Source organism: Megalops cyprinoides, chromosome 7, assembly GCF_013368585.1.
Source record: "Megalops cyprinoides isolate fMegCyp1 chromosome 7, fMegCyp1.pri, whole genome shotgun sequence".
In the NCBI taxonomy this organism is placed as follows: Eukaryota; Metazoa; Chordata; class Actinopteri; order Elopiformes; family Megalopidae; genus Megalops; species Megalops cyprinoides.
Window position 1 is genome coordinate 8,381,899 of NC_050589.1, and position 19,681 is coordinate 8,401,579.

At 44.0% G+C, this 19,681-nt stretch overlaps 2 protein-coding genes across 2 annotated transcripts; both read right to left on the bottom strand.

Annotated features, from left to right (window-relative positions):
* Window positions 1-4: 4 nt before the first annotated feature.
* LOC118780989 (transmembrane protein 240-like) lies at window positions 5-9,462 on the bottom strand. The gene is made up of 4 exons (XM_036533809.1): window positions 8,470-9,462; window positions 7,978-8,084; window positions 5,261-5,469; window positions 5-201 (listed from the first exon to the last, which is right to left on the bottom strand). The coding sequence occupies exons 1-4, from the start codon at window positions 8,524-8,526 to the stop codon at window positions 47-49; spliced, it is 528 nt and encodes a 175-aa protein (XP_036389702.1). The 5' UTR covers window positions 8,527-9,462; the 3' UTR covers window positions 5-46.
* A 3,164-nt stretch (window positions 9,463-12,626) lies between these two features.
* LOC118780654 (RNA polymerase II subunit A C-terminal domain phosphatase SSU72) lies at window positions 12,627-18,568 on the bottom strand. The gene is made up of 5 exons (XM_036533269.1): window positions 18,306-18,568; window positions 17,073-17,216; window positions 13,272-13,411; window positions 12,906-13,024; window positions 12,627-12,767 (listed from the first exon to the last, which is right to left on the bottom strand). Exons 1-5 carry the CDS (start codon window positions 18,383-18,385, stop codon window positions 12,666-12,668), a joined length of 585 nt encoding a protein of 194 aa, XP_036389162.1. The 5' UTR covers window positions 18,386-18,568; the 3' UTR covers window positions 12,627-12,665.
* Window positions 18,569-19,681: the final 1,113 nt, after the last annotated feature.

Sequence of the window (19,681 nt, forward strand, 5' to 3'; positions counted from 1 at the left end):
GGGCGGAGGTGGGGGCGAGGGTGGTCCGGGACGCGCCCCTCGAGAGTCAGAGGTGACGGGGGCTGGGGTGGCCATTGTGGTAGAGCTTCTGCTTGATGTGCACCATGTTCCCGCCAGACTCCTCCAGCTGCCGCAGCTGTATGCGCCTGCGCAAGTCCCGCAGGTTACAGAAGCGTGGAAGCCACGACCACGATGGGGCATCTGCGACAGGTTGGGCGGGGGAGAAGAGGGGAGGGGGGATAATGGACAACAGCAGAGAGGGAAGGAAATGTCAGGCGGGCTGTGTCGATCAAAAATTCAGAATTTAGGTCCCCGTCCTCTCCTGCGACCTCGAGGCTCAAACTCACACCCCCCCCCCCTCCCCCCTTTGCAGTACACCCACATCCTCTCCGTCTCTCTCTCTGTCTCTTTCCACAGCTGGTCTCAGTTCTCCCAGGAGCTTATAGTTGCTTTATATAGCTGCTGTGGCACGGCTGAGTGTGTGTGTGCGTGTGTGTGTTTGCATGAGTGTGTCTCTGCCCTACATTTGGATGCCCACCCTGTCTCCTTCTTCAGCTCTCTCACTCTGTTTTCGACCCATTCATTCACAATGTAAGGTAACAGCTTAACCTGTGAAAGCACACTGACACTTGTGACCAGCTGCTGTCTAATTTTAGGTTGGTACACCTATGTGGTCACTAATGCAGAATATCATCTTTGCCCTGCTACTCCTAACCGCTAGCATGACCAAACATCAGACTTTCACCCTTAAATGAAAAACTGTAAATACATGCACTTGTAGATACAGCCCGATAGTAGCCATTTTTCATGACAGAAAAACATGACTGTCAAATTTAAACAATGACATCAGCAATGGATAGCAGTGAGTAATCAACATACTGCTAGGAGGGGCGGAAGCTCCACAGCAGTTCAACCTCCCCTTCGATCGTGACATTAAGCAAGAGTAGAAAAAAAGAAAGGAAAGAACGCTAGCAAATACACCCCAGAAAATCGTGTAATCCCTTCTCACATCAATGTAGGTTACGACCTGAGCCCATACATTCAAAATTTAGAATCACAGCGGTAAGGAACAGGGCTCAAAATCAGACCTGCACTGCAATTCAAAAATAATGTTTTCAAAAGACAGTACATTTATAACTAGAGATACTTGGGGTTTCAATAAGGGAACTATATGGAAAGAATTGGAATCGGATAAAGTGTCTCCTTGTCAGGATCTAAATGTAAATCAGAATCATTTTATCTGAACGGGTGTTAGTAGGTCAGGCCTATATTGTACATATTTGAAAATATTTATTAAACATTTATTGTGGTCAGATGATTAACTCATGTAATCCAGCAAAATATAGTAACTTTATCCCCTGAATAAAGGAAGTCACTTCAAACTCCCATTCTGATTTCAAATGTGTAACCCGACCTAATGGTGTTTGGGAAATTTTAATTGTCTGTGAAGAGACTCCTTTTTATATATTTTTTATTTTATTCCAAGAAGATAAAAACATATTTTGTTACACAGCAGTTAAACAGTACAGAGAAATTAGACGTAGTATATGTATATTACAATACATCTGTCTCCTTAATACAGAATGTGGCCCAGTGTTTTTATTCCTTATACCCCTGTCGTGTATTATTATGTAGCCCTCGGTTGTATGAATATCATATACATTATCACTCATTAAAAATTACGGCAAAAATATTTTTTAGGCTGTGTAAATGTAGAAGCCATTTTAATTGGAAGAGCTGAACATCAAATACAGAGGCAGTGGGAGTGGGAGGGGGTGTCTGGACAGGACAGGGACCGGCACGTTCTGCCTGGGGTGGGAGGGGTTGTGCCGGGGGGGGGTGGGTTATTTATAGCTATGAATGGGTACGTGATCCAGGAGGAGGAGGAGGAGTGTGTCCCTATCCCGGTGTGAAGGGTATGGAGAAGCTGGACCGGGAGACCGCGGAATTGGAAAGAGTTCATAATTTTCAATATGTATTAGGGAGGGAGGGAGCGAGAGGGAGGAAAAAAATTTTATTGTCATGCAAATGATGGATGCGGGAGTTGGGGGTGGGGGGGGGTCTACAATTTTGAAGAACAGAAGCAGGTCTGCTGTTCCCACAGTGGGGAAATACCTGCGTCAGGTCACTGATTTACACCAGTCCTCACTGTATTTCACTCTCCTATTGTGTTGTGTTAAAAAAGGAGCCGGCAGCCTGTTCTGAATTTGAAATGAGAGATGGGAACAGAATGGCTGTACAGTACGAGGAGCCAAGGAACGCGGAGGAGAGATAAAAGGAACAGGGGGATGAGGCGGAGAGAAAGGTGGAGAGTGAAAGAGGGAGACAGCAATGGACGGAGGAAGAGGGAAGCAGAAGGAGTCAATGCGTATTTCTTTTTATGCAGGGTGTGTGTGTGTGTGTGTGTGTGTGTGCGTGTTTGTGTGTGTGTGTGTGTGTGCGTGCGCGCGTGTGTGGGGGGTGGGGTGGGGGTGTCTCTCCCGCCTCCTCTCTCCAGCTGCTTTCTCTCTGTGCTATTTATAGAAGCTTGGGAGAGAGAGTGCAGCGTGCTGGTGCTGGTGGGGGTAGGGTTGGGGGTTGGGAGGGTGGGGGGGCAGCTGTGACGGTATCTCCCTCCCGTTCCCCGCTCCGTCCGTCAGCCTCACCTTCACTCCCCATCGCTGCGGGGCTAAACGCGCCTGACCTGCCAGAAGCGTCACACACCCAGCGGCAGGGAATACACCTCTAATAGGGCATTCCAGCAGGTCTGACACGACGGCACGAGGGTCTGTGTGTGTGTGTGTGTGTGTGTGTGTGTGTGTGTGTGTGTGTGTGTGTGTGTGCGTGCTGCCAATGCTGTAAAATCCGATGTACGTGACACTGAAACAGAATTAAAGTGCGAATTATGTACGTTCGCATTTGCGCAGGAACACCCATTCACAATTAAACACCTCGCCGACTGTCCCTCATACGGCCCCTTAGACAGCTCTCTGCAAGCGTAACGTCTATTACTGAATCTGTGTCTGCTCTGGAAGCACCCCACCCAGGCCCAGGATTACACCCCTAGACGGACCTCAGTGCACCCCCAGTTGTCTCCTTATATCCCCCGTAGAATGCAATTGCGCCCCTCGGTATTTTCTCATGGCGCAGAGCCTGACCCCACCCCTCTCCCCTGCTACCCACATCACGCCTGTCTCCTCCTCAGGTCCAACTCACCCCCCCCCCCCCCCCCCCCCCCCCACCACCACCACCACCACCACCAAACCCACACCCCCTCCACCACCAAACCCACACCCCCTCCAGGCTGCAACCTCCACCCGCCGTGCAGCTCTCCCCACATCTCCCGCCGGGCTTCCCTCTCCCGCCTCCCCCCACTGTATTTACAGTGCACTTCCAGACGTTTGGCTTTTAAAAGCTACACTCGGTCTCTATTACCGCGCTACATAAACCCATTCTCCCTGCGTTTGCGTTGCTCTACCCCCACAGGGCGAGGTTACTATTACACCAACTGCCCTTATTTTACTCTCCTGCCAGTCATGTTTTCCTACACCGCGGAGCGCTGCTCACATCACGCCGGCAAATCCGCCAAGGTCTCGCAGCACCGGGAACAGCCACGCGAAATCTGAGCTCCGTAATTGACACGATACGTGACAGGTGATACACGAAACGGGGGGATAAAAACGTCTCGGTAACACTTTTGTGAGAGGCGAATACATTGCAGTCCGGCGTTTTGTATTGTTTTCTACAGAGTGCCTGTCAAAAAAAACTCATGAGGGAACAATCTCTGAAAGAAAATGAAGGAGATTCGTCACGAGCCCGAGGTTTTTCCGATGGAGACTATTCTGTAATTGACTGTCCAGAGAAACAAGTCTATATTTCAGCTGGGATGTAACGATCAAATTTTCTCCCAAATTAGGTAATCAGTTTCTATGTTGCAGCAGGTAGATGACAAGATCAGCACATAGCCCACTCAGCCAGATTACTAAGTGAAAATGGGCATTTTTAAGATTCAAAACAAAATATATTGTTGTCATGCGTAGCCTACTTGTGCAAAATGGATCACTGAATCCCTCGTTTTGACTAAAAGGTTCACTCAGAGACTCAAGATGTTGACAGATCGTGACTGCTGTTATTCTACCTTTCAATAATAATTCCACCATATCGTAACATCGTGTTTGCCAGTAGTCATTTTTACACATGGATGTTACATTACATTCATTTAGCAGACGCTTTTATCCAGAGCGACTTCCAGCACAAAAGAACATGTGTATCCATTCAAGCTGAAGCCGAATGGATGTCTGACATTGAATAAATATATAGCATGACATTCGTGTGTAAAAATGATTTCTGGAAAAGACAATGTTCAGATATGGTGAATGAATCCCACACCTGCAGTTATGTACATTTACTAATATTTTTTTTTTTTTTTACTTTCTATTTTACAAGTTGCACTTTCTGTTTTTGTTTTGTTTTTTTTTTAGTCTAAATCAGCAATGAAAAATTCTTCCCCACTTATTTTCAGCACATTTTGCACTCTGGGAACATCCAGAAGACTCTCGCTGCAGTACAGTCAAGAAACTATTCTTGAATGTAATATACTGACCCCTGTAAAGTCCGATTGCACAGGAAGCATTAACGTCCATTCACATTCAGTGGTAAGGCACATGATTTGTAACTGAAAGGTTGCTGGTTTGATTCCCCACTGGGCCACTGCTGCTGTATCCTTGGGCAAGGTATTTAACCCATATTTGCCTCAGTAAATATCCAGCCGTATAAATAGGTAAAATTGTAACCGATAAGTGGCTCTGGATAAGAGTGTCTGCTAAATGACAATAATGTAACGTAATGTAATGGAGAAGGTAACAATAAAATGTGCTCAGTAAATATCCAGCTGTAGAAATTAACAGCATGTAAAAATTGTATCCTGTGTAAGTCACTTTGGGTAAGACTGTCTGCTAAATGGCAATAATGTGATGTAACGTACTTCCAATGATTTCATATCCATCTCCCCACCTTGCTGTTTAGCACCCTCAGCAGCCTCCACTGGCCTCCCTCCCCTCCACACTTAGGGCACCCCCAGATGGACCTCATTGCACCCCCAGTTGTCTCCTTCTATCTCGACGTCGACATAGTATTTATTATGTTGTTTTTTTTTAAGATATGACGATTTGTGCGCACCCCAAACCCCCCCCACCCGCGGATTGCAATTGCACCCCTCTGTATTTTCTCCAGGCGCCGCCCCCGCCCCCAGCTCCCGGCCCTCGGGGCCCGGCCCACTCACCGTACTGGCGGCTGGCCCTCCAGGCCCGGATGGCGCACTGCAGGGCCCCGTCCAGCCACAGCAGCAGCCAGCTGATGCAGAAGCCCAGCAGCAGCCCCAGCATCAGGTCCATCTCCTGCTTGGTCACGCTGTCGCTCACAAAGTAGTTCTCCGACGAGTCCACCAGAGACTGGTCGCCGTCGTACGGGATCACATAGTGGACATGATGCCTGGGGGTGGGCGGGGGAGGGGAGAGGAGGGGGGGGGATAAGGAGAAGGTGGGAGGAGGCGTAAGAAGAGGGGAAAAAAGGTGAATACACGATGGAAGGAATATTGGGAGGAAATGAGAGCACTTAGGAACAGAGTGTACATAGGGAGACATTAGAGAAATTACATTATACATGGAAGTTAGAGGCCGTGTGCTGTCTGTTGACCTGTCTCAGCACCGTTACGTGAGGTATCACAAAAACGTAGACGTTTATTTTTGGTGACACTTTCAAAATCCAGCGGAATGAATCATTTATTAACATAATAACAGCGTCCCCCTGAACGCACACTGCCACGTACCCTCACAGAGCCCTCCGTGTTTGTTTTCGTCTGTAAGTGTGTGTTTAACCGGGGCCCTTGACAGGCCAGGGATGACTGAACATCTGGAGTCAGGGGGCAGGAGGGGCAGTGAGCATCACTCTCACAGCTGGGCTCTTTGCCCCATGGGGGTAGAGGAGGGCAAATGAACCTTAAATAAACAACTCTGAGGATAATGGTCAAAAAAAAAGAGAGAAGAGAAGAGGGAGAAGAGAAACAGATGAGAGAGAAGGCAAACAGATGAGAGAGTGAGAAGGGAGAAAGAGAGAAAGAGAAGAGAGAAGGGAAACAGATGAAGGACAGACAGAGAGAGAGAGAGAGAGAGAGAGAGAGGCGAGGGGATGGGGCGGGGGACTGTCCAATGGACCCCAGAACACAGAGCATATGTGTGAGCCGTATGTGGTCTTCCTATCTCTCTTGGTCCTTCTCTGTGTAATCCTTCCTCCTTTAATCACTGTCCACTTTCCTCTTTCTAATAGTTCAAAGTTTATCAGGGAGCATAAAGGCTGGTAGACTGAAGACAAGACGACAATTACTGACACCAGTCATGGCAAATAGCACATTATCAGCCGAGGGCTAATTAGGAGTGCGTATATCGGGTAAAACATCTGTAAACTCAGTTTTAATGTGCGATGCATTACAAGGGATGCAGCATGCAAACATGCACATTCATGCATGAAAATATTGCAGACTTCTTTCAGGGGCTCTGAAATTTAAAATTTGACTGATCATGTAACAAAAAACTATGGCAATACCAAGAAACGTTCAAAAGGAGTTCCCGGTCTGCTAACATCCCAGAGTGACCACATTTGGAGCAAAGCTGTTTGTCTTGTCTGCAATACCCTTACTGTATGTATATTTAGAATGCAAAGCAAAAGTAGGACAAATGCATTTGTGTCACATTTTGCAGTACATGTAAATATACTACAGAGCATTCTGCAATGGGAACGATCACAAGCAAGCTACTTCTTTCATGACTTATTATTGTAATGTGTGTTAGTAAGTCATTGTAAGTGGTACTATCTACAGCATCTTTAAGCAGGATTCTTATTTTGAGTAAGCTAACTCATTTAAAATAAAAACTGGTTGCACAGTGTAGGGCCAAAGGATTTGGGAATTTCACCCAGCATAAAAGTATTATACACAGAACAATAATACTAAATTTTTCAAAAACAATAATCCCAGGTATATTTTGTGTCACCATTTCCTAAGAACTGAATGTAGTAGGGATGGCTCTGCATCTGGACTCCTTAAATGAATATGTGCACATGTGTGGATTTCTGTTTTTAGATTTATCCTTGTACAGTATATTAACAGACACCAATATACCTGCTACAACAACTGCATAGTTACAAACACATATGTATCTCACCAGAACACACACATACGCATATACTTTCTTGCTCTCTCCATTTCCCTCTCCCGTATCACAGTGTAATTTTTGTGAACCTATTGAAAGGGCCTATTTTCACTCTGCCCCCTCTTCACCATGCGCCTGAACCTTATCAAATCTTCTTCCCATTTAAGTGGGAAAAAATGGAGCACACTTCTTTTCCTGCTTGGTCCTTATCACACTAAATCCAGCCTGTGCATCTGTGCCTACTCTTTCTCCCGCTGTCACCAGGTGCACCAGCGCACTTCCTTATGCTACAGAAACTCACGGAAACAATCACTAATACCTGCAGATCCCCCCTACCCCCACAACCACCATCACCACCTTAAGACACCAAATATCCATGTCTGTCTTAAACACACACATAGCCCACACACACTTTCGTACGCAAGAATGTATTTGAGTCATGCAGTGAGCTCGTGAAGAATTATGTCACTATAGGGAAAAAAACAGGAACCGTCCACTGCTCATTACTTCTTACATACTGACGATCATTATACAATCACGTGCTGCACATGCAGACATACTCAACGATGATATGACAACCAACAAAATAGCTGAGCGCTGGAATCCGAGGAGAGCGCTGTTTTGATTTGGTGGCTACGAAATTTGCTCAGCGACAGAAATGTATCTGCGATGGGCCTGTTGTACAGTTCGGCTACAATTGTCGAAAATAAACACAACAGCATTCCTGATACCAGCATTTCGTTTTAGTGTGTTATGTCATTCTGAATGCATTTTAACACTGTGTCATGTTTACCTTCCACAGTTGCAATGACAGACGCGGTCCTCCCCTCGTAAATGCGGTAAGATATAGTTGTGAAAGCGATCCAGTAGCGCGTTCATGTCCATTAAACACGCTATCGCCTGCAAAGAACCATTGGAGTCAACTGGGACAAACAAGCAGTATTCCGACAACAGGAACCGCTATACGATCTGGCAAAGCCGTTCACTGGAGACACATCACATAGAAATAATATTCAAATCCACCAAAGAATAAAAACGAAAAAAGTAGCTCCAGGAAAAAAAATGTCCTTTGTTTATTTGTATATGCTTAATAGAATTGTTTGTGTGAACACTTCTACAAGTCTGCATGCATTCTTGCAATCGTTATCCTCTTGTAGTTTTCTGTGCCAAAAATGTGCACTTATTCATTTTCTTATCATCTCAGTGGGTAAAAATTACACTAATTGCTTCACTGGGAAATTGTCTAAGACGGTGAGGGGGATGCGAGTGTAGAAAATCCTCTTACCATTACAACAGAAGCCCCAAGAATCATAAAGATCATGGTCGTTGTGATCATATGCATCAAAACTTCCCAACTCGCTGCTCCTTCTCCTTCTGTCCCCGCGTCTAGTCAACGGATCCAGTGGGGCTGGAAGCGAGCGCTCTGACGCTCATGGAGGCTCCGTCGCTGTATGTGACCCCACGTCCGTCTGTGCTCGCCAGCGCGGAGTATGATCTTACGGGGCATAAGGTGGGGTGGCCCGGTCTCTCTCTCTCTCTCGCTCCCTCCCTCTGATCACACACGCACCTGCGGCTCTTTTCTCCGCCCGGCGATGCGGCGACTGGATCCAGCGAACCGAGCTGTGTCGTGTCGGGTTCAGTTCTGCGGTCAGCGGCGAATACAGCAGAAACCCTGTCGTCGAAGGTGGCGTCTTCGGATCTGACAGTGCCGCGATGGTTGTTTACTCCAATGAGTTCCGAAGCCAAGCAAAAAAAAAAAAAAAAGGCTTGTTAGGGCGGCGGTAAGAGTGAAGCGCCCGAGCGCCACGGTACAGTCCCGGCGTGCCGCTGCCTCCAATCGTTAGAAGAGAACGAGATACCCACGCTTAATGAATGAATTAATCAATTAATTGGTTGATTCAGGAATTTGCCGATTTATTTATGAATTAATTGTCTCATTGTTTTGCGTCCTCACTGGTTTGAAAGGGGATGGGTGGTCAGCTCGAAGGCTCCCGTCAGTCTTCCCAGGTCCTGTGGCGGAGACAGCATCAATACTGAGCTGGATCTCCCCGTCACTCACTCCAGCTGAATTCAGGCGGCAGTAGCTCTTTCAGCGCCTCCGGGCAGACAGACATGTCCCATATTCTTATTCTCGCCGTCATCCCTTGTCAGGAGCATCTTCCACCTATTCTCTCTCTCTCTCTCTCCCTCTCTCGCCTGCTCTCTCTCTCTCTCTCTCTCTCTCTGTATGTGTGTGATCAAAGGTCATGTAATTAATAAGATTACATTGTTAGGCTGGGAATGCATGTTTTCCTCGGGTTTAAACAAATAATAAATTAATACGTAATGGACACGAATTAATTTAGGCAAACTTCCCCCCTCCCCAAATAGATCAATAAACACATCTCTCTCTCCCTCTCCCTCTCTCCACACACGCACGCACACACACACACACACACACACACACAGAGCTTAGATTTGTATTCTGCACCATTCTGTAGGATTGGGTTCTGTGGATATACAGCACCCACCCCATACAATAACAGTGTGGGCTTGCACTGTGGGCTACTAGAGGAGACGGCCAGACAGGGGCTGGGAGGGACCAAAATTGGAGAAACGTCAGAGTATCTGTTTACGCCATGCTCCTCACCCAACCAGATGTTTTTTTGGTTAGTCAACGTCAACCACACAGTCTTGTAACTGTAAATTCTCCCATCTTTTAGACATTTACCTTTTTTTCTATATAGTCCACATCGAGGTATTTTCATCAATAAGGAATTCACAGGAAGGTTATATGATTCAAGTTGTTACTGCCTGGATGTGCACCATGCTGTATTTAAATTATGTGACTGCATTAATGGGGCAACTATACATGAAATAAGTGCACATGAACATTAAAAATAAGGACTCTCCTTCAAAGTACCTGATCATGGATCTCTTTATTATAATATCATGTATAAAACCATAATGTAAAAAATGAATTGAATACACTGTAACTCCCTTTTTGCATTAAGTTCCTCAGCAAACTGTTGCACAAGAGCTCTCAGCAGGTTTCCGCAGTTCTGCTCTTTGCTTTTCAATGAGATTTATCTATTAGTCAGTCAATCAAACTGAATTTATTATAGTGCCCTTAACATTGCCCAAAAGTGCTGCAGAGAGCTTGCAGCATAGTGCTTATAAAAGTGATTGTGAAAAAATATGCATAAGTATGGCTAAACAGGAAGTCCCAAATAAAGAGAAGTCATTTTAATTCTAGAGAGATGCCCAAAAAAGAATGATTATTGAAGAATGATGTCCAGACATTGTACTGTACTGTCAGTTTGTTAATAAAGTAACATAATACCATTTACACATTTTAATGTGCTTAAAGATGCTTGGTAAACCTTTGTCTTTGTAATGTGATCAATTCTTATTCAAATTTGTTGATGGTTAATACATCTTTATGAGGGTTACTCATTTGTTAAAAAGACGAGTGCTCAATAGTACCCACCTTGGATGATATATGAGGCGCTGACAAACAGGTCATTGTTCTGCAGTTCTAAAACACTGTAGAACTCGAAATGTCATTTACAGTGAGAGATAACCCATTACAAATTAATGTTATAGTCTAGTTTACCATTTAAACCCTAGATGTCAACTAGTTTTACTTCATTCAGCCTTTGTAAATGACATCTTGGCCAAATGTGGAGCTGATACTAGCTTCTAGTGTTTACACAGATGTTTGCACAAACAAGTAACCATGTATTCTTGTCCATTACTCAGGTCTGTATAACAAGGCCATATGGATCTGATGAGAAGGAAATCGACTGTTCGGCTCACTTGAGAGACTAGAGCTGTCCTACCTGGCTTCACAGGCAGGCTTGGTGCGATTGAGGCAGTATATTCCTCCGGAGTGTTAAACTCTACCTCTCATTTACTGAGGTTTCATGTGCCCCAAGGTGCACCTTAACTGACAGAAGCATGAAAACACTTCACCTCCGAAGCAAAGCACTGACTGACATGTCTATGTGCAGCTGCAGTGGTACATCTGTCACTCATAGCGTGGCTGGGCAGGCGTTTTCTCTGCTTTAGATGACTGCGTTAATCCCCCTCTCAAGAAAGTCTGTGGCCCACTCGTTTTCTCCATCCTCACGATTGAAGTGGAACCCCCGAGGTCATTTGCTATGACCCTGTCTGCCGCACGGACGGGCACCTGCTGTAGAACTACACAATCGTTCCCAGCAGCGTTGTGACACGGCACCACGACAGCCCTTCCAACCGACATCTCAACTCTGTCTGGATTCCAGTCCCCGGGCTAGAATCCTCCCTGTCGGAATCTGCTTCTTGTCTTGGTTGGCACCCCATCGCATATGAGGCAGTCTCTTAATGAACAGGCGAACATTGTTTTGGCTGTGAGATTTTCCAGTAGCCTTAGTATACAGGGTCTGTGTAATATACAATCCAGAGAACCCAGAACCATCAGTTCACACATGTATGTATGATTCATATATACACATACATATAGATGCACATATATGTACTACTATACACATATATTTGTACTGCAAAACAATAATAAACTAGGCCAATCATCTACAATCTTCATTCATATTCCATTTCTGTAAGTAAAGGCATCTACAAAGAAACTGTCACAATACACAAGGTGCACTGAATTCCACAGATTTTTAAAATATATTTTTTTATTCCTGTATCTTATTTTTAGTACATACAGACATACAGGCACTCTGGACCTAAATCACTGGTACAAATTAATTTATCTTTGATGATTTACAAAGCAAAAAATATCACCCACCTGAGTAAGAGGCAAAGAGTTGTAAATTGTAAAACAGTAATAATGCTCTATAACTACTGTCATATTAACCGTTTGAACCTAGAGGTTTTTTCAGGTTGCTCATTATTGGTTTCACTTTCAGTTCATTCCCAGCAGCATTTAGTAAAATCGGCACTCATTCGTCCACCTTCACACTCACACACCTCTTCAGAATGATCAAAAGTTAAAACGGTACTTTCTCACGTACGTACACACATATTTCACATTTTTTTTCTCCATCAGTTCCCCTTCAGTATGAACCTCAACCTTACCTGCTCTGCCACTACTTAACTCAAGTTCATAGTTTTTAAAAGAGGACTTGGGGGGCGGTCAGTGGGTCTTCCTGCATGACAGGGTTTTCTCATGGGGGTGGGGAAATGGAAAAAAAAAAGGATGGCCTCCAGACTAATCGGAGAAAGGAGAACTGAAGCATTCACCCATGACTAGCTGGGAAGGGGCAGCTTTGCACCCATGAACGACCTGAGAGATGAGCTGAGCCTTTTTCTCGTGCGATTGTGAAATCCAGGTCCGACAGATGCAAGTCTAAGGCAGCAGGGTGTTTCCCACCTTCCTCGTGTGATGATGGGAGAGGGCCGGCGGCATGCGTGTGGTGAAATTTGTGTGACGTGCGTAATGCCATGTTTTTTGTTTCGTTTTTTTTTTTTGCTTCAGCTTCAAGCTGCACAATCTTGTCAATAGAAGCACACAGTGTGCAAGAAGGGGCGACTGCTCTTCTCCTCGAATTCCTGAAGCAGTTCGTCTATCTCGTTCTCCATGTCATCTGTGTGCTGGATCTAAAACCAGGAACAAAAGGGGGGGGGGGGGGCACCAATGCACCCACATTAAGCCACAGAGTAACTTGTGCACACACGTCACTGCATTCAACCAATCACACACTAGCACCCAACCCAGAACACCCCAAGGATACTCACACACTGGCAGAGCTCACAGATGAGGAAGGCCCCCAGAGTAGCCTCTTCATGGTTGTCCTGAATGTCTATATTGATGACATGAACCGGCTGGAAGGTCTCCTGCTCCCGAGAGTTCAGGTCTGAGAGAGAGAGGAAGAGAGATGACCTAAAATCTATGCATTTGCAATGTACACTCACAGTGTGCTGAGACAGTGTCTGTAAGGTTCAGGAATCACAGAGCTGGAAACACAGGCTCAAAGGAATGTTGTAAAAATCACAACAGACATTAGCTTGCGACTCAAAAAACTACCTTACACGAACGAAGAGACTATTCGACCACACTGAACCGTGTTGGTACAGTAGTTTAAACTCTTCGCCTGCTCTCACCTTCCAGCACTTGGTCATAAACCCTCTCCTCACAGGTGATGACCAGGTCGAACTGGTCCTTGCAGCTCTGGAAACGTTCAGGTCGTGGTTTGATTCGCTTATTGCGTTCAAGCATGTGGAGGATTCCGTTCTGTGTGTATCTGAACAAAGTGGGGGGGTCAAGGAACAAACACCCAATCCAACACACCAAAGCTAATTGGAAACAACTGAAGTCTCACCATCAAATAAAAACAGCACATCAATGTTTCATTCACTGCCTCAGCATTACATTCCACACCAGCTACCATCAAATGTGACATTAAAAATATCTGTCGTGCAAACACAGCAACTCATTTTCACAGCAAGGACTATCATTTTAAACCTGTTTGCATGCACAGATATATAAACACAACAGTCAAATGACTGGTGACAGACGGAAGTTGAGTGCTGTTCTTGCTATGGTGGCCATAATGGCAAAAACATACTACAGTGCCCTCTGGTGTATGAATCGCATATGCACATTCAGCTACCCTTACTATTTAGGGGAAGCTTTGTTCTCTGGTTTTGTTAGCTAGAGTGAAGACCAAACTTCAAGTGAAGACAATAAGAAACATAACATTACAGTAATAGCATTTCTGAAAATATATGCACAATTTTAGGAGTAATGTAGTTGCATGATGCACTGAGGTAAGCTCAGATACCGTTAACGTAAATACATCTTTCCCAGGAGAAAAGCATCCCTGCCTGATGGGATGGGTGAAGCTGTAGATAAATATTCTCATCAAAGAAAACAATGCAGTGTGACAAAAGAAAAGGTCCTTCTTAATGTTTTATTAGAAAGACGGAAAAACACTAGCTGGGAAAACGTACTCAGCAGCTGCATACAACACACAGAATAAACAGCAGGTCATTTTTATGTAATCACTGGGGGGCATATTTTTTCCCGAACCAAAACCTGAAAAGCAGGAACAGATGGGGGAGGCACTTTGGTCCTTAGAGATACATGGAAGGGTCAGCCTCACTATATTTGATATTATTTTATCTGAAATCAACGGCAACATCTTGAGTCTGCATCCTTGCAAAGAACATCTCCTTTCCATCCTGTCCCCTGGACTTGCCATCCTCTGAAACACCACACCTTTGAAATATACTCTTTCCCACAGCATCGTGCTGGAGGAAGACAGGGAGACCAAAATTAAAAAGCACAGCGAAACAGGCTAGCAGAGAAAGGCAGAGGGAGCTGTGGAAAGGGGGGGGGGGTGAGATGGAGAGAAGGGAAGACGGTGGGGGCACACGCACTGTGCTCCTATATAACACAAGTAACCACCCGCCCACCCTGCCCCTGAGTCACACAAACACTCACACTTCAGACAGAGCTGTGAGTCAGACTCGCAACACCCTCACAGAGATGACTCCGGCTGTGGGATGCCAGCGGCAATTACACACACTGCTTCTCATACGCACTGGCACTGTATACATAATCTATAATAATCCGTTATGCAACTTAAAGTCCAGGTCCCACAGTCTGATTAAGGCAAGAGTCGTGTTTTGAGTGGCTCCTTAAAGAAACGGCAGATCTGAGTCAATGTAGCCCAGGATCTCTGATGATCCTGGTCTGAGTAATAACTGAAGGGGGGGGGGACAGTATCATTCATCAGCTGTCAAGGAGTCACTTGAGTCATATTTTAAGGCTCAGGGCACTTGTCCACCATCTCTGTAGTTGAGGATTTGTGGAGTTTAGTGCATTGCTGAAGTGTTTCCAGCCATCTTCTCATCTACAAAATATGCATTAATACACATACGGATACTTAATTTAAAGCTCTTTTTTAGATTTTAATGTTTTGGTCAAGCCGGCTGTAGTTTTAGCTTGCTAAATCACTATGTTAGCTTACAATTTGGCCTTTCTCAATTTTTTTATGGCATCCTATTTTTTTATCACAGAACTCATTACATAAGTACAAGAAGAACACTTCTAATTTTAAAATGCTGCTGTGACCCAGAGCATGGTCCCTATGCCGCCGAGCTCTCCAGCAGGGCTGGTATGTAGTGCTGACATCATGGTGTTGCATCCCTACCCTGTAATAACTATTCAGATTCTGTCTTGCAGCCTGGGTTCATCCAGCAGGTGTCCCCTTGTCAGTACATCGGCTGCCTTCTGAACCAATCTGAAGGGACACTCGCAACAGAGTTATTTTTGTTGCCTGCGGGAATTGTCTTGCATAAGTTATGACTGCAAGATTAGTGTGACTTTTGGAAAAACAAACCGGAAAATGACTCATATTTTAAGACTTAGTGGCAGCTAGTAGCCCATGTAACAGTGAATTTTAATATATGCATCAACACAAGATGCTAATTTTCCCCAAACTAAAATCTACTTAAATTTAGGCAGTCTTCTCAATTAGCGTAACCTGTTTTCTGTGAATCCAGATTTGTCACTTGTCTGTTATCATTTAATTACTGCAGTAACTTGCTCAGAGGCTGAAGGGATAGCTGATACAGCTACTGTCCCATATTTGGAACAACTCGACAGGGAGGTTTTGCTGTGTTGCCCCCATCTAATTCGTACTAGCCACTCAAAGAAGGACAACAAACTAACTCTGATTCAACAGTGCTATTTATTGGTGATCTCATGTGCAATACAGTGTTCCCCTAATCAACCTGTACAACCTGACTAGTGGGCCAATACAGAGAAAGGAGCTGACAACCCCATTGTCAAAGCACAAGCAGTTTCAGAGTTTTAATATTTAGAAATATTGTATTCTGAAGCAGGTCATCAGCAGAAAGCTGGTGTCAACAAGGGGGAGGTCAGGCCTTCATTCCTTTGTGATTCTTAGTGGCATTTTAGATCTAATTAGGAATTAATAAAAACAACAAACAATTATTAGAACATGGTGCACAGAATAAGACCTTACCTGAGAACGTGGGTTAAGATGATGCTGACAAATAGATCATATTGTTGTCACTAGCCTGCCTGAACTTTCTTCTCTTTGTGTAGCAATCAGGTCACAATCTAGTTTTTTTTCCACGCTGCCTCCACACTTCCTTTTTCAGTTGACTTGACAGATAAAAACAAACCTAAGAAACTACTGTAAATTGAAACTTCCCACTTTATACAGAAAACATCTAAAAATTAAACTGCCATTTAAAAAAAAGTAACAGGGCAGTAAACCACCATTTTAGATTTATGTGACGTGAAACACCAGTCCTCAATGGCAGCAGTCCAAACACTTTTCAAGGAGTCATTAAGCTACAAACACCAATGGGGGATTTAAGCTAAATTGGCCCAACTGAGAAGATACTTTTTCAAATTAGTTGCAGACCAAAAGCATGGAGGCACAGTAACCTTAAAGGACCAAGGTTAAGTAGTCTTATTAGAGGCTACACAACATTTAATAGAAAATAATTCTAATAATTTAAACCTTTCCAGTGCAAGGGATTTTTTTCTTCCTCTGAGCCAAAGTTAGGTTAAAATAAATTAGCACATACTTTGATATTAAATATGCATGTTAAACTGATTAGGCTCCAATGTGTCAAAGGGTACAATGATGGGTGAGTCTGGAATAATTATATACTGCAGAGTATAGTACATTCCCTGGATGCATCTGCATGGTCCTACCGCCTGCCTTTTATTTACAGATAAGCTTCTGTGTGGGCAAATGTAGTGTTGACTCAAATCTGTCAGGAGCTTATATGTTTCATGTTGTGCCTTACTTATTTCTCATTAGCCTCTGTCACCTACTAAAATCAGGTTTACTGAACAACGGATAACGTTCTAACAACGTTACAAGGGACTTGCAAATGTGTGGAGCGTAGAGGGGATACAGTTCCTTGTCCTTGCGGACCAAATCGTTGTACATCTGCTCATAGGTGGTTTTGAAGTCGTACACATTGGGCTTGTCTGGCGCGGGGCCTGGCAGCTTCACATGGGTCCCTGTCCCAAATGATCGCACATCGAACCCCCGCTTGCTGCATGTTGAGGGGATGCAGTAAGCAGAAATTAATAGGTGGGGAGGGACGGGGGAATTAAGAATGAAGGTTTCAGAATAAAAGGATGGAGAAACAGGAGGGAAGGGGAAGGAAGGAATGAACAGAAGAGAGGGAGAAAAAAAGTCAGTGACACTGGTATTTAAGGCTATCAAACCTGACTAGTTTAATTATTACATATAACAGTAATGTTAGGCTCTGTAATCCTGAAAGATGAAGCTGGTCATGCTTGGGCCATGAAGCATTCAGTGATAAATGTTTAACGTTACTTCTGCATATCCTTAAATTCTATTTTATCTATATGGGTCCCTTGACCCTCCATGCCCGCCGTCAGCCTATCCAGACCATGGAACATCTACCATCATTAATTAAATCACCAATATGTGGGAGCAGGTTCAACACAGAATGTGTAAATTCTCTGGAGGACGCAAGATATTACCTTCACCTGTGGTGGTAAGGTTTTAAGAAGCCAAGAACAGCTTATTAACGTAACTATGATATTCTATACGGTGAAACATTACGTGGCAAGCTGTCACAGCTCACAAACACATCTAGAAGTTCAATTATGACAGCGAAGACTAGGTACCCAGCTCAGCCCACGGGTGGTACAAGCCAATCTGTAGTTAGGTAATGTTAGCTAATTTTAGATGTTTTTGGAACACGCAATTCAATTTTTATCAACAATCCACCCAGCTAGGCTATCAGAACTGTGTAGCCAGTATACATTCGCTTTACATGCCGGGCTGCTGAATTTCAACTAAAGCAATTTAGCTAGCTAATGTTCTAATCTACTGATCGATTTCGTTAAATAGCTATGTGGCTATGACTAACTGAAGACGACAGACTTGCCTTCTCTATGTAAATAACCAGCTAGCTAGTGCGGCTACGTCTACTGCGGTTACGTTTTGTTGAGCTCGCTATCCAGGCGACCAACATTAAATTCTTTAGTGTCACGAATCGTTTAGTAAGATAGCTAACATTTACTACACTGTGTGAAAAGGTAGCCTGACCAGACAGTGCTGTGTTTCGCTGCGGTAATGCCGGTGCGAAACGCCTTGTTATTGTTGTTACCTGAGGATGTTATGCGCCTCCATGCTACGGTTCTGGTTGCTCGAGCATACCACCGCCACGCGCAGTGGGTGACTCGGCATCGCTCTCAATTCCCAAAGTAGGACAACCGAAATTAATAGTTAAAGGAAAATAAATTATGTATTTCAATTCGAAAAAGGAAGTTACCGCGCTAATTAGTCGTATTCTATGCTATAATTCGCCGATCATGGTCATATTTGAATCCTTTCCCTACTACTCCAACGCTAAGACAGCTTCCTATCCTCCGGAACGGGTTTTAAAATGGCGGAGTGATATACTTGCGGTCTCCAACGAAAGGAGGGGCTTATCAGTACAAATGACCAATCCCTAGTAAAATATTATTGTGTACTCCAATCAGACGAGTGAACGTTGACTTTTGAAGCTGACATAAATGCTCAATAAATTCAACTCTGATTGGCTTAAATGTGTGTGGTGACGTGTTTGGCCAATATAAGTTGACTATGTTGAATTTCCTCAATAAAAAAAGCATGTCTAAGTGGTTGACTTTGCTTCACAGCAGTACAGTTTGTCCACAATACGAGAAGAAAACGCCCTGTGTAATGTATTTGAAATTTCATTCTTTCAACGAAGGTATGTAATGTATGTAATGAATGTAAACGTCTCCTTTTTCTTCCTTATCACCACCACAGTGAATTAATTGAACAATAACACACCTACTTAGACTTCACTTTGGCTTACCAGAATCTGGGTTTGTTCTACAAACACCCAAAATCTGTGTGTACAGAACTACCACAATTAAAGGCAGCTCTGATATAGTGTAGCTCGTTCAGGTCGTCGTCACAGTGAGGATACACTAAAGTAGTATAACGCTGAACATTGCCCCTTTGCGCCGTGTATCACTTTAAAGTAAATCTGCTGTTTAGATCATTTTTTGGCTCCACGTTCACTTACACCAAACGTACTGTACACCACAAACGCTGAATCAAACACTGATGAAAGCAAACAAGCCATTCTGCTTCCTTCCCGCATAAAATTATTTCAAATTAGCGTTTGAATGACTTCAGGTATTAGAAATGACAGGGTATGTTATTGCTGCAATGGATACGGCCAATAAAATAATACTACAGAACCTTCATGAAGAAATAAATGCATGTCCTTGAAATATAAGGCCATATTGTAAACTATTTCAAAATCCCATCCATGGACCACAATAATAGGTACTTGGTGCCTTTTGATGAAGGAAAGTAGGACTTCCACCGTACAGGACTTGTACTGTACAGTATTTAACCACATGAGTGGCAATGTAGATACAGTGCATTAAAGCAATTTGACACAAAGCCACATATATGTGGTCTATAAATCTAAAATATTTTCTGGTTCATAATTTATTGCCAGCA

Excerpts from the sequence above, each read along its gene's own strand:
- LOC118780989 (XM_036533809.1), bottom strand. The coding sequence starts at position 8,526 with ATGCATATGATCACAACGACCATGATCTTTATGATTCTTGGGGCTTCT. Across the intron at positions 8,085-8,469 it reads TTGGGGCTTCTGTTGTAATG|GCGATAGCGTGTTTAATGGA; the intron begins GTAAGAGGATTT and ends GGTTCTTTGCAG. Across the intron at positions 5,470-7,977 it reads TGTCATTGCAACTGTGGAAG|GCATCATGTCCACTATGTGA; the intron begins GTAAACATGACA and ends GCCCACCCCCAG.
- LOC118780654 (XM_036533269.1), bottom strand. The coding sequence starts at position 18,385 with ATGCCGAGTCACCCACTGCGCGTGGCGGTGGTATGCTCGAGCAACCAG. Across the intron at positions 17,217-18,305 it reads GAGGCGCATAACATCCTCAG|CAAGCGGGGGTTCGATGTGC; the intron begins GTAACAACAATA and ends CTCAACATGCAG. Across the intron at positions 13,412-17,072 it reads GTCCGCAAGGACAAGGAACT|ATACACACAGAACGGAATCC; the intron begins GTATCCCCTCTA and ends CACTTTGTTCAG.